This window comes from Theobroma umbraticum, unplaced genomic scaffold (assembly GCF_002168275.2).
Source record: "Theobroma umbraticum cultivar Fairchild unplaced genomic scaffold, ASM216827v3 scaffold_204.0, whole genome shotgun sequence".
Taxonomy (NCBI): Eukaryota; Viridiplantae; Streptophyta; class Magnoliopsida; order Malvales; family Malvaceae; genus Theobroma; species Theobroma umbraticum.
Window position 1 is genome coordinate 4,524,244 of NW_018397267.1, and position 12,716 is coordinate 4,536,959.

Here is a 12,716-nt window from a genome sequence, read left to right on the forward strand (position 1 = left end):
ACACGGCCATGTCTCTTCTTGGTTTTATATTGCAGCATGGTGGTAAGGGCAGAAGCATACCGATCGGAGTTACTCCCAAAGCCCGCGCAGAAGGAGTTGCAATCTGATACAGTTGTCTCACCCTCTGATGTTCTTTGCCTCTTTTTTTCTTCTTTCGCTGTAATTTTAGTGACATACGCACCACTCACCTTCAATGTGAAATTACTACTACTTTTCGTTGTTGAAACTGTGCAGCGGATATAGCTAACAGAAAATTCAATGCAATCTCCCTCCTCCATTTGTCTTTGTTTTAATTGCTTATAACTCTGATTATATCAAAAGGGTTTTCATCAGAAAGAAAAATTTATGCTAATTTTCAGTACCAGTCATGGTAAAAAGTTAATAGAGAAGGAAATATAAGCACCTTTACAGATTCAGATTATTAGTATTCTAGTCATAGTAAAAAGATGAAGAATATAAACCAAGAATTGTATACTGAAAAAGGATAGTTTTCTGTTTTTGGCAACATAAAGCAATGGTGTCATTTGGTGTTTTGACTCCATAGAATAGGATTACTTATGATCCTCAGCACCACTGGAACTCTATAAGGGAGGATCCCAGTCGCTTGAACACCAACTCGTCTGATTTCCCTTATTGACTCCATCAAGTTATCAAACATTGTCTTCTATAGTAATCGCTTTTCTTTCTTCCCCGACCCAGAAAAACATTGCTAAGTTTCTTAACTTACTGAGATAATATATGGAAAACAAGAAGCTATCTAATTTTCTCCATCTATGCATTGATTTAACTCATTGGGACCCATCATTGATTCAATCAAACCAGAAATCTTGCATTTCTATGAGACCAAAACTCAAAGATGACCAAACAGATCATATTCTGCTACTGTTCAACACTGGGAAAGAGTTGTGAACATTCGCCCCCAGAGAAAACACAAGGGTCGGGATCAGTTCACCTGTAGTAGCTGCTCGACTTTTTCTACCATATTCACAAATTTTACCACAAAAAAAAAGGTTCAATTGACTTCCATTCCACTTACATTCATTGCCAAATTAACAGAACTTTTGGAAAATGGTAATGATTGCGAAGAAAATAGAAGTTCGTGGCTAGTAAATATAAGAACTAAGAACATTTGTTATTGAAAAGACAGTAAAAAGAGAAGGCAGAAACGCTGATATAAAGTGGTTAATTTACACAAAGTGAAGTACCTATATTTTACACTTTGCTCATTTACTTTTCAGAAAAATAAAAAAATAATAATAAAGGCAAAAGAGGCCTACAAAATTGATGCTAGCTTCTAACAAGCAAAAATGAAGCTAACATAACAAATGGGAGGGAAAAGAAATAAGAGAAAAGCGAGTCATCCCCACCCCACTGCATCATTATATGATTCACTTCAAGCGCCAGTCCACGATCCTTTCAAACTTCTTGCTGTCACCATCCAAGAATTCCATGTTCTTCCTCTTCTTGGATAACCTAGTTGGGTTTTGAAACCCGTTCTGTTCATCAGTGAACTGAGCAGCTGTTCGGGCCCTTAACTCTTCCAAACTCTCACCTTCTTTTGCTCTTTCAATCACCTGAAAATCACCGAGAGTAGTTATGCTGTTGCTCCTGAAACAGGACATGCAACTTTGTTGAAACTGGGACATGACTTACCAGATGACGACCGTAAAGATGGGTGCTTGAAAGCGCTTGAAGCGCATTTTGAGCCTCTTGCTTCCTAACAAACTCCACAAACCCAAACCCTCTATGGTTTCCAAACTTCATTGGTAACCTTAAGCTCTTGATCTAAACAACCAAAAGAAAACTAGGGTCAAACTAGACATAAAACTTTTAGCAAACAACAACAACTGCAAATTTGGTTAAAACATGAACATAAAGCTGGTCCAAATTGTGACTAAATCAAGCTCATCAAGTATCACTTTTTTTTTTTTTAATTCTTTACTCTGCAAGGTTCTGAAAGAATGTTTAACCATTCACTGCTCTATTCATTCCCTTAAGCAAACTTGTATATATCCTAGCCTCTGTGGCTTAATAGTTAGCTCAATAAACAGTTCAGCACTGAGCCATCAAAACCATAATGATAACAACTAGTCTTAGTTATGTAATGGGGAGATGTCGTCCTTAATCATTCATAAATATAATATACTAAATAAAAAAATACCTGGCCAAATGGGCTAAATAACTGTCTCAGATCTTTTTCTGTTGCTTCAAAAGCTACGTTTCTTACAAGCAACTTTGTTGAACTTTTATCCTTCTCAACATTTTTCACTGCTTGTTCTACTTTTTTGGCATGACAAAGTTGCAAGATAAGAGCATGCCCATCCAAAATAGTTCCCTAAAACAGCAAGGGGTATCAAAAAGCTGCACTTTGAATTGATGAAACTATGTTTGTGAAGCTTGCGATATTAATTGTAATTACCTGTAAGTCTCTACAAACATTGGTTGCTGTCTCCACCAAATCTAACTCAATAAAACCATAACCCATCGAGACTTGCTTGCCATTCTTCAAGTGCTTTTTTATCTGGCAAAGGACATGACAAACTCATAAGGATTGGAAGGATAAGATTGACTGCTCTGTACACTAAGTTCTGGCTATCCAAATAATTACCCTGACACTCTGTATGCTTCCTTCCTTCACATGTTCAGTGAAATGATTCCTCAAGCTTTCTTCAGAAGTCTTGAAATTAAGGTTCTTGACAAATAGAGACCGTGACTGAGGTAGCAAAGCAAAGATTAGTAAACAAAGCAACTATTACAGCATCAAGGGAAAGAGAAGAGGGCAAAGTAAAGGAAAATCAAGAAGGAGCTTAAATCATATGCTGAACCTCAATTCTATCCGGATCAATATCTGCATCTGAAATTCCTTCCACATGTTGCTCCAGAATTGCCCTCTTGACATCATGCTCGCCAACAGCTGCATTATTCTTTTTGTCACCCTCGGAAGTTGAACTCTTGTTAAGAACATTGTCAGGAGCCCACTCCAAGTATAAAGGAGCATCCCTATATTAACGGAAGAAACCCAATTTTAGGTTCCATTAATACCAATTCTAGCTTACTTGAAGAATTTAAATGTAGAAGCCACTATAGTGCCTAAGAAACATATGTAAAGTCCGCCAACAACCATCCGGTTTAAGCAGGCACCACTTAAAATCAAACACATAGTAAATATAGGAAGATAATTTGAGACTTAATCAATGTTTCTGCATAATATTTTTCTGAATTGTTATAAAGAGATTCACCTAATGACTAAAAGAGTGGGAAAAAACTCACTTATAACGTTTGTATGCTAAACCCTTAAATGCTGCACGAGCTTCAGCTGGTTCAAGGAAAATAACCTGAAATCCCACGCACCAAAAACATCAATAAAGGAGAAAAGAGTCATATGCCTTTCAACAGCCACTTATCCTGACATTAACTCTGACAGTTCTTTACAGTTTACATGTTCCAACATTATAAGTTTTAAAACAAGGAAAAAAGAAAGTACCCCCCGGCCCCTCCACGAAAGAGCAGAAAAATTTCTATCCAGAACCTAACATGCTCCCAACAAGGAGATGCCGGCACTGGCAACAAAACAGTGTAAAAGATGATGCTTGACTAACTCATTACCTCCTGTTATACATGTGAAATATTACTAAAACATTCCTTTAATTTACTTCACAAAGCCATGTTCAGTTTATCTAAATCCCAGCTCCCAAGACATAGACTTTCATTTTTCTTTCTCCCTTTCAGATTGTGTGGCAATGCAAAACTGCTGCGGTCTAACAGTTGTTAAACAAATTGCAGTAGACAAAAATATAATTAGAGTTCATATTAAATTGAAAACTGGATATTGTAGAGGATTGTGCCACATATTGACCACAGTTGCCAATTGCACATTTCAGATAATTAAACTTGAAGAACCAAAATCTATCTAAAAGTTATAATTAGAACATATATGCATACCAGGCCCAATGTTTTTGCTGGAGGAAGAATGATCTTGTCTAAACTCCCAAATTTTCCAAACATCTTAGCCAGTTCACCATCTGACGAACCATATGGCAAGTTCTTGACTAACAGAATATGATTGCTCCTTTTCATGCCATCGGTTTTACCAGCAGCAACTTCTTCCAAAGAAGAGATATTTACACCAGCATTTGCAAGGGCTTTTTTTGTCTCTGTAATCACTTGAGTTTCCCCCAAAGCGATACGCACAGCTAGATCATCAGCTTCTCGATCAAGTAACTCACTCTTACTCACACCATATTTCCTAGCAATGTTTTCAACAACCTATTAACATGCAGGAAAATGGATGAAAGTGAGGTCAATAATAAAATAATGATGTAAAGAACACTTAGAAGCACTTCAGTAAATCATAGCCAAAAATGTGAGAATACTATTATCAGTAGGCCAAAGCAGGATAGGAGATATTCAATATCCATTGGTAAAGTTTCCAACATAGTTAAGTTAATTAGTCAAAGAATGTGTGAATTGCAATGCCAGGATCAGTGATGATTGGGAATGGCTAAATAATTTCGCAATCAACGGGAAAAATCAGGAACATCCTTTAAATTCAACTAACATAGGGAAACTGCTGAGGACTAATCTTATAAAAAGAAAGAAAGATTCTGTGATATATTCAATAAAACATACCGTATCAGGGCGCATGAATAGACTATTCCATGCTCTTGTGTCCCCACTAGCTTCAGATGCCTTCCTTTCTTCCTCCCTCTTTTGCTTGAAGGTTTTTGAACCTTGGTTTGTGTCGGTCCTACAGAGAAATCTATGTTAGATTAATGACCATAATTATGGGAAGCAAGGATCATTTGAAACCTAGAAGGCTATAGAGATTGATTACAACTGGTGCTGCTTACTCTTGTTTGCCTGTTGGTTTTTTTAATTTTGCTGCCATAACATGCAATAATCTGCCCTGAAAACTTGATTTGTCCAATTCTTCTAAGGCCCTACAAAAATTGAACAGGCAATAAGATTGAGAGGCTCATATAGCATATCATAAAATTGCAAAGCAAGAATATATCCCTTCTGCCAGCAAATAGTGGGATGGAAAAGGAGCTACAGACCAAAAGAGGCTATAGTTTGCCAAGAACACTGCAAGGAAACTGAATGACCAGTTTTTCTTTCTATTAGTGAAATAAGAGAACAGAGTTTTTCAAATAAAAGCCCCAAAGGGCATCAACCTTCATTTAAGCTTTTGAAGATGAAGCACAATGGATCTTATAATTTATGATAAATAAATTAGAGTAGAAAAATAGGATTTTGAAAAGTTCGACTTGTTAACGCACGAGAAACCTTAGAGTTGACAAAATTGATGGGCCCAGAAATGAGTTTTACCCTTATGCAAGCCTTAATTTAAGGGTGACAACCAGAAAATTACACTACGTAGAAGCTGTACTAGAAAATGTAATCCTTATATGTCACAATTATAAGCCTTCAGCATGTATGCATTAACACACCTTGAAATCATCATTGCCAAATTTCAAAGCATCAAAACCACCACTAAAACAAAATAAAATATATACCTCACAGAACATTCTGGAACCTTGTAAAGAACATAGGCAATCCCCTTGGAACGTTTTGTATCTTTATCAATTACAAGATGGACTTGTGAGACATCACCAAATTTGTTAAAGAATTCTGTCAACTCATCTTCACTGTTAGATGAGAATCAAGAGAGGAAATTACATTAATATGAAAATGGCCATAAGCTGAATAAAAAGATAAAAAAAAGGTGCGTGCAGAGAAATGTACGTTGCCGTATATGGTAGGTTACGAACAAAAAGTCGACCACTTTGAAGGACTTCATCTCTATCATCTTTCAAGACTGAAGAGGGATTATCTGGATCAATAATTTCATCATCAGCACCTTTGGAAGAACCCTGTTGAATCTGATCCTGGATAACATCCTCAGAGAGGGCATTGTGTTTTCCCTTTTGATCACTATCATCACCATCATCATTTTCCTCACTTTCTGAATCTGACCAATCTTTCTTCACTCTACTCTTGAAGTAATCCATATCAGAAATAACCTCATCACGAGCAAGAGTGTCCGATGCTTTGGTTTCATCATCATCCAATGCAATGATGGTTTCATCTGACTCAGCATCCACTGAAGCTGACGTCTGTCTGCTTACTTTCTCAGCTATAGCTTCTTTCTTGGTAACTTTGCTTTTCTGATTTGCTGGAGTATCGATTACAATGTCATTTGCCCACATTTTTGACTTAACCCTTGGCTGCATAACCTGAAGAAACTCTTGAAGTTGTGGGTCATCCTTCTCACTGCTTTCAAGAACTTTTTTCCCTCCTTTAGAATCAATTATGCTCAACCTTGCACCCCCAGCTGTTGTTTTCCCAGTTTCAGTCACATTCTCCTGTTTCTTTGAAGAATACCGACTCCATGGACGGGGAGTGTTGGGGTCCCCAACTTTACGGGCAATCTGAAAGATAGCAAAATAGGAGGTTTTGCTACTAATATTTCATAACTAAATTCACTTCTCCAATAATTATATCATCTTTCTTTCTTTAGCTACATACAGCTAAATTAATAAATTACAGAATGAAAATGAAGACAAAAAAAAGAGATAAGAAAACAGTGGCAGACCTCGCATATGATCCTAGAAGTATCAAGATAAGACTTGTTAAAGTATTTGATAGCTTCCTCAGCTTCTTGTTCCGTACGGTACCCAATAAATGCAAATTGTCTACTCTTTCCATCTCTGATTTAAATATTTAAATTTTAAAATTATTAAGAAACAATTAACACCAATAAATTATAAAACTAAAGTATAAAAAGAAGAACGTAAAAATCAAGTGAAAGTTACTTGGTGCGCATAAGCTTGGTATCGGTAATTTCTCCTTTCTGCGAAAAGAATTCTCTTAGCCGATCTTCTGCTACATGTTTCGGCAGATTTTTCACACATATTCTGGACCTTCAAAGGCAGGAAAAAAAAATTATCATCGAATTCGAGTACTCTTTAAAAATTTAGCAGAGAACTGAAAGAAAAAAAAGCTTACATATTTTTTTTCTGGAATGAGTTAAGCTGTTTGCCCCGTTTTTCGAGAGAATTCTTTGTTTCTAAAAGCCGACCTGCAGACAACGGTCGCTGAGTCAGTGAACTCAAAGTCTGAAACTTTGCAAAAGGAACTAGAATAAACTGCTATAAAATTTATTAGCCACCAGACCTTCCCAAAGAGCATTTTAGGAGGCGTACTTTTATTGCCTGCTTCCAATTGAAAGTAGTGATTGGAACAATTCATATCAATTCAAATACAACCAAAAAATTGTGAAGGGAAGGTCTTCAAGACCGAGTACTTACCTGTCGACGGAGGAAAGAGTCCAACGAGATTTGGCTGGAAAAATGAGGCGGAACTGGTGTCAAAACCAGGCTGTGGATTGGCTAGGTTTGCGTTACTAGAGATGAACGAAGACCAATGTGGCGTCGACGGTGGAAGGAGAGGAGCTCGATGGTAGTAGTAGGGGCAGGAATGCCTAAACAAAATTTTAGTTACTTTGCATAAGACGATGGAATGTTACAATTTTCCCCGTTACAATCCCAGGCCACAGTCCACTTACGAAACAGTCCCTACGGGCTTCTTACTTTGAGCCGAGCCTATTACGGGCCGAAAGAAGGCCAACAAGGGTCGGGTGATTTAAAAGGTTTTAGTCCAATACTAAGTCCATTATATATGGGGCCCACCTGGGCAATACCTTTTTAAGCCTGGCCTGGCCCAATCAAAATATTAATTCTCATATATGTAGAGCTAAACCACAGTAGCAATATTATTTAGAAATATTACCATTTCTTCTTATTATATACTAGTCGTAATTTTTATCGTTTACTGTCATTTATGGATATGTCTTGGACTTAAATAAGGGAACTATAAGGAATTTATTGCATTTATGTACATAATATAGCATAGCCTGAAGAAAAACAAAAAAAAAAGAAAAAGAAGTTGATATATATAAAAAAATAAGGTAAACAAAAAAACAAAAGAAAGAAGTCCAAAGTCACAATGACAATGCGAGCTTTTCGGGGATTTCAAAGAGTGGCAGAGTTGGTAAACAAATATACAAAAAGTTGGAAAGCAAAAGTCAATGTCTTCCTCGTACACGCCGTGGAGATCTTCTGCCTCTAACAGGAGACCAACTCAACCCACTGACAATTCCAGGAATCCTGGACTCATCTTTCCCGACCTAGGTCCGGCTCCGAGTCCAAAACCCATCATTCGCTTGCTCGCGTTTGGGCTCATCATATTTCTCGGCCTCCTCCAATTCTTACCCGCTTCCCATTTCCGCCACCCCTCGGACCCTCTCAGAAACTGGGTCCCGCTTAACCCCCACTCCTCTCCTTCTTCGACTGTAAGTCCAATTTTCTCTTTTCGGTTCTTGTTCTTCCTGTCAATAATTATAAATCCCAACGTTTTTTCTGTTTCCTTTCTTTCTTTTTTTTTTCTCAATATTATCAAAATAGTCAAAGAGTGAAGGAAGCTATGAAGAGGACGGTATGGTACATGTTGTTTCATGGATGGAATGTTTGGACCTTAAAGTGCTGGCGGTTCTTGCCAACTCAACTCTTTCGAGTTCAAGGTATCAAAGTTGCCCTGGTTTCAACTCTCTTGGCTTTTTGGGGTGCCAACATTAATTTTGAATTTCATATGACCATTGAATGATCCTTAGAGCAATGCAGTGTTATGCATTTTAAATAAGCAATAGGCGTTTCCCCTTCTTCGTTTTGTTTTTTTTTAATTTTTTTGTTACCATAAAGATTTTGACTTCAACATTTGAGGCTTAACTTTACTCAAAATCTGCAAGACCATGATTGATTATAATGATCAGAATTTGCTCATGTAAGATCCCTTGGATACAATTGAAGTTGTGTGCTTATTGCAATCCTATTAAAATTGGTGGACATACACTGATGGTTAATACCAACTGTTCTGCTTTTGCTTACTCATTTTTCTATGCTTGCTTAATATCCAGATATCCAGACCTAGTTCAGTTTCATTTCTTTACACCCGAAGGGAATAAAGACAAAGTTTCCTTTTATAAGTTGAAAGTATTATTTCCAGATTCAAACCTTGAACTTCATGGGTAAGATATTGGTTTTTTTGTTTTATACACACTTGCAAAGTCCATCTCTTGATTCTTATTGATGTTATTATCAAAATGTAGGCAAGAGGAAGTGAAAGACATAATTAGGATTGCAACTTCTGAGGCAGAATATGCCAGTTTCAATTTTGCGGAAATAGCACCTTTTGTTATACCAAGTGTCCACCAGTCACTGAGAAAATTCATATATGTTTCACCCGATCTAATATTGAAGGTTGGTTCCTTCTTTCCCATCTTAATTTACTTGCGAACAAATTACTTAATTTCTGAAGTCTCTTTCTGAGCATCTTCTCTCCCTGTTTGCAACATTGAAACACTTTCACATGTGATGGCATTCTTATGCACTAGAAATAAATTCTATGTTGTCTCTAACCATATTTTAGCTGTTCGGTGCTTAACTTACCCAGAAGGGCAGTTACATGCTTACAGGGTTTGATAGTCAATTAATTTATGTCATCTGATGGTATTTGTGGTTGAACATAATTACATTAAGTGGGAAAATCTCCCTCACAAATCAGTATCAATTTGCTATTTTCTTATTGGGATGGCATTTTCTTGGTATTTGTTTTTATCATACTCTGCTTGTATCGCAGGGAAAAGTAGAAGAACTGACTGGAATTGACTTAAGCACCCATGCTATTGCGGCTGCTGAGGACTGCTCTAAAAGGCTGAACAGCTACGTGAACTCAGATGTTTTAGATGCTATTCAAAGATCGGCCTCAAAGCCATGGGTATCGGTGACACCTTATGAGAAGGATGCATGTATGCCTGACTTAAGTTTGCTTTTGATTGATGCAAGGAAATTGCAGAAGGAGTCTTTGGAGGCTGTCTTATGGTGGAGTAAAGTTCTGAATTGGAGTGACAGGTTTCTTACTCTTCCCTTCTGCTGGTTACTACTAATGATAATATTTACAATTGGCGGTGATCTGCCATAAAATTCTTCATAAAAGATGCTATCATTACTTAGTTATTTTCTTCAAAGATTGTTTTAGTTTTACCTTTTGTGTGTTTATAATATGCAGGAGCAGTAAAAGAAATCCGGCAATAGCATTAGCACTCTACAACAGATATCTGAAGCTTTCAAATTCCTGGTTGGTGAAGGAGCCAGCATCACTAGAAATCACAGAAAAGAGTATGGTCATTCATTATGATGGGCCAAAGCTTGTTTGCTCTGAATTTAGAAATGACACCGTCCCAGAGTCATCTCATGGCAATTTATGGATGAAATACCTTCCTTCAATGTCAAATCAGATCTTGGTCAGCTAGAATACCATATGTGTGGCATTCTTGTAGAACTCTAAAGCTGAATGGCTTCAATGTCATGCATCATGTGGCCTTAATTGCATAAGCCAAATCAAGCACAAGGACATTGATAGCAGCCATATATTGAAAGTGCATTTTTTATCTTGTTAAACTGAACACACTGGGATCTATGGTTTGTGATCTTTGATGTATTTAAGCAATGTAGATATAACCAATGTTCTATTAAATGAGTTTGTGCTTATGCTTAATTTGAACTTCAATGTAAATTCTATACTGTCTTATAATAGGTATACAACATTACTTTTACTTGAGATAAAAATTTGTACATGGGTTCTTCTTCAAGCGTTGGCAACTGACTTCTGTTTTAGGTGAGTAATATTACCTAAGTCAGGTGATGACTTAAAAGCACATGATGGATAATGTCGGTACTTTGTAGTTTGGGATTGTTATTGTTTGATCTGTTCGATACTGGATTTATAACAAATTGTTCTTTTGCGGTGTGACATTAATTACTGCTGATCAGGTAGTAGAAAATATAGCTTTATTCTGCTATATATCTGATTTAAAGTTCCCAAGGGGACATTATGGTTAATGGTTAATTTGGAAATGTTACCTCGATGCTGCTAAAACATCATTTGGTGCTAAATCTAGTAAGCAAAGATTACTTCCTTCAATAATCAATTGTTGCAACTCTTGCAATAAATAAACATCTGATGCTTAAAAGGGCATTTCCTAATTAAATCGCTTATGGAGAAGCTGTTTTGTGCATTAAGTACAATGAATGGGATAAGATATTATTTCTGGGTCTTAATTACTATAACAAATTACAAATGCTCTAAGGGTATTAATTTATTGAGATTATTATTTTGAAAAATATATATCATCATTTCACAATTATAATCAGTTAGTGTAGAAGGTATTTGGTCGTATTTCCCATATGAATTTTTTTTCTCTTACTTGAGAAGTCTTTCAGCATGTCAATGACATCAACAACATGTTTCCAAAGAGCGCATGCCACCATGGCCATCCATAGCTCAAGGCCAAGAGTATCTACAAATTCGTAACTTTATTTCCTATTGCAGCGGCATTAGATGCTTACATAGAAGCCGGCTTACCTAGCTGCAATCGCTCTATCCAGATGTCCTTGTTTAGTTATCCATGCAATAAAGTTAGAATCCGTCAATAAATTTATCATACATTTATGTTGGGACCAATTGGTTTGACTACTCATCAGTCATCACCTTGCTGCCTTGTGTCTTCGTCTATTTCCCATGGAGGTTTTAGTTGCATTGGTACTTAATATCATTAATTTAATATATAACCGTTACACTCAAAGTCTGTTTACTTGTTTAACTAATTGTTGAGGTTTTTAGAAATTCGGCAAGCTCTACGCAAAAGCTTCCCTTTTATCTTTTGTCTAGGCTCTTCGCAAAGCTCTTTGACAAGAGCGGCATTGAATGAACCTGGATATAATAAATACACATGAATTGAAAAGATTACCCTTTTCTACACTTTTGACTGCTTCTCAATTCTATTCCCAACAAATCGGTCGTCGTCTCTTTGCCAGAAACAGTACATTTTTTTTGGTTCGAAATGTGGAAAAGTTAAACAATAGATCATTTCAAGTTTATGCAGCTGCTGAGGCCTATTAGGAATCCGTATTCTGTTTTGTTTTTCCTTTTTCTTTGGGGAGAGGTCAGTGGGGTCTCAATATTTCTAGTTTTCAACTAAGGGGACGTAAATTTCTTCCATTATCCTGAAGCAACTCTAGTATTGTCCATGTGTCCACTGAGCCACAGTTTATGATGATTTCTTTGTCTACTTTGATTTGTACATTACTTAACAACGGAATTTCTTTGTCCACTAAACAGCTTTGGAGGTTGGGCGGGGTAACATATATAATTTAGAATGAAAGCAAGGATATTTTATGAATATAATAAAACACGGATGATTCTATGGAATTATTTGTCTTTGAGGCCAAAAGGGTTGATTGACATTCAAGAAAGAGAATGTAATAAGACATGAAATAGATCGTTTTATGAATGTAAAAACTCGAATCTAGAGGCACATCAGCACGATGGTTTAATTATGCTCTTCTTTTTTCGTAATGAATAATCAGTGCACGGTAAGATGCTCTTTGGACACCTTGAAGTTGACCAACTGGTTTTGGTTTGAAGGAAAAAAAAGAGTAAAAACCTTCCCAAGATTCAATTCTCGAATCTAGATGCTATTCTAATTGATACAATATAATCAAGTTGACTAGCTGCCTTGAACATGCAGTTACCGTGTGTTTTTTACCTTTTGGGGTATTTTGAAGTACACTGAAAGGTAAGATTGATTTGCATATCTG

At 36.6% G+C, this 12,716-nt stretch overlaps 2 protein-coding genes across 2 annotated transcripts; one reads left to right on the forward strand and one right to left on the reverse strand.

The window, feature by feature from the left end:
- Window positions 1-1,111: 1,111 nt before the first annotated feature.
- On the reverse strand, window positions 1,112-7,498 carry LOC110423913 (nucleotide/nucleic acid binding protein). The gene is made up of 16 exons (XM_021438336.2): window positions 7,311-7,498; window positions 7,009-7,081; window positions 6,816-6,923; window positions 6,596-6,710; window positions 5,746-6,431; window positions 5,517-5,648; window positions 4,851-4,940; window positions 4,630-4,747; window positions 3,943-4,266; window positions 3,271-3,335; window positions 2,826-3,000; window positions 2,609-2,713; window positions 2,420-2,521; window positions 2,162-2,335; window positions 1,654-1,785; window positions 1,112-1,574 (listed from the first exon to the last, which is right to left on the reverse strand). Coding segments are annotated over exons 2-16 (2,514 nt in total). The 5' UTR covers window positions 7,011-7,081; window positions 7,311-7,498; the 3' UTR covers window positions 1,112-1,388.
- Window positions 7,499-8,000: 502 nt separating this feature from the next.
- On the forward strand, window positions 8,001-10,620 carry LOC110424479 (putative galacturonosyltransferase 5). The gene is made up of 6 exons (XM_021439049.1): window positions 8,001-8,353; window positions 8,466-8,581; window positions 8,975-9,085; window positions 9,167-9,317; window positions 9,697-9,968; window positions 10,126-10,620. Exons 1-6 carry the CDS (start codon window positions 8,090-8,092, stop codon window positions 10,367-10,369), a joined length of 1,158 nt encoding a protein of 385 aa, XP_021294724.1. The 5' UTR covers window positions 8,001-8,089; the 3' UTR covers window positions 10,370-10,620.
- Window positions 10,621-12,716: the final 2,096 nt, after the last annotated feature.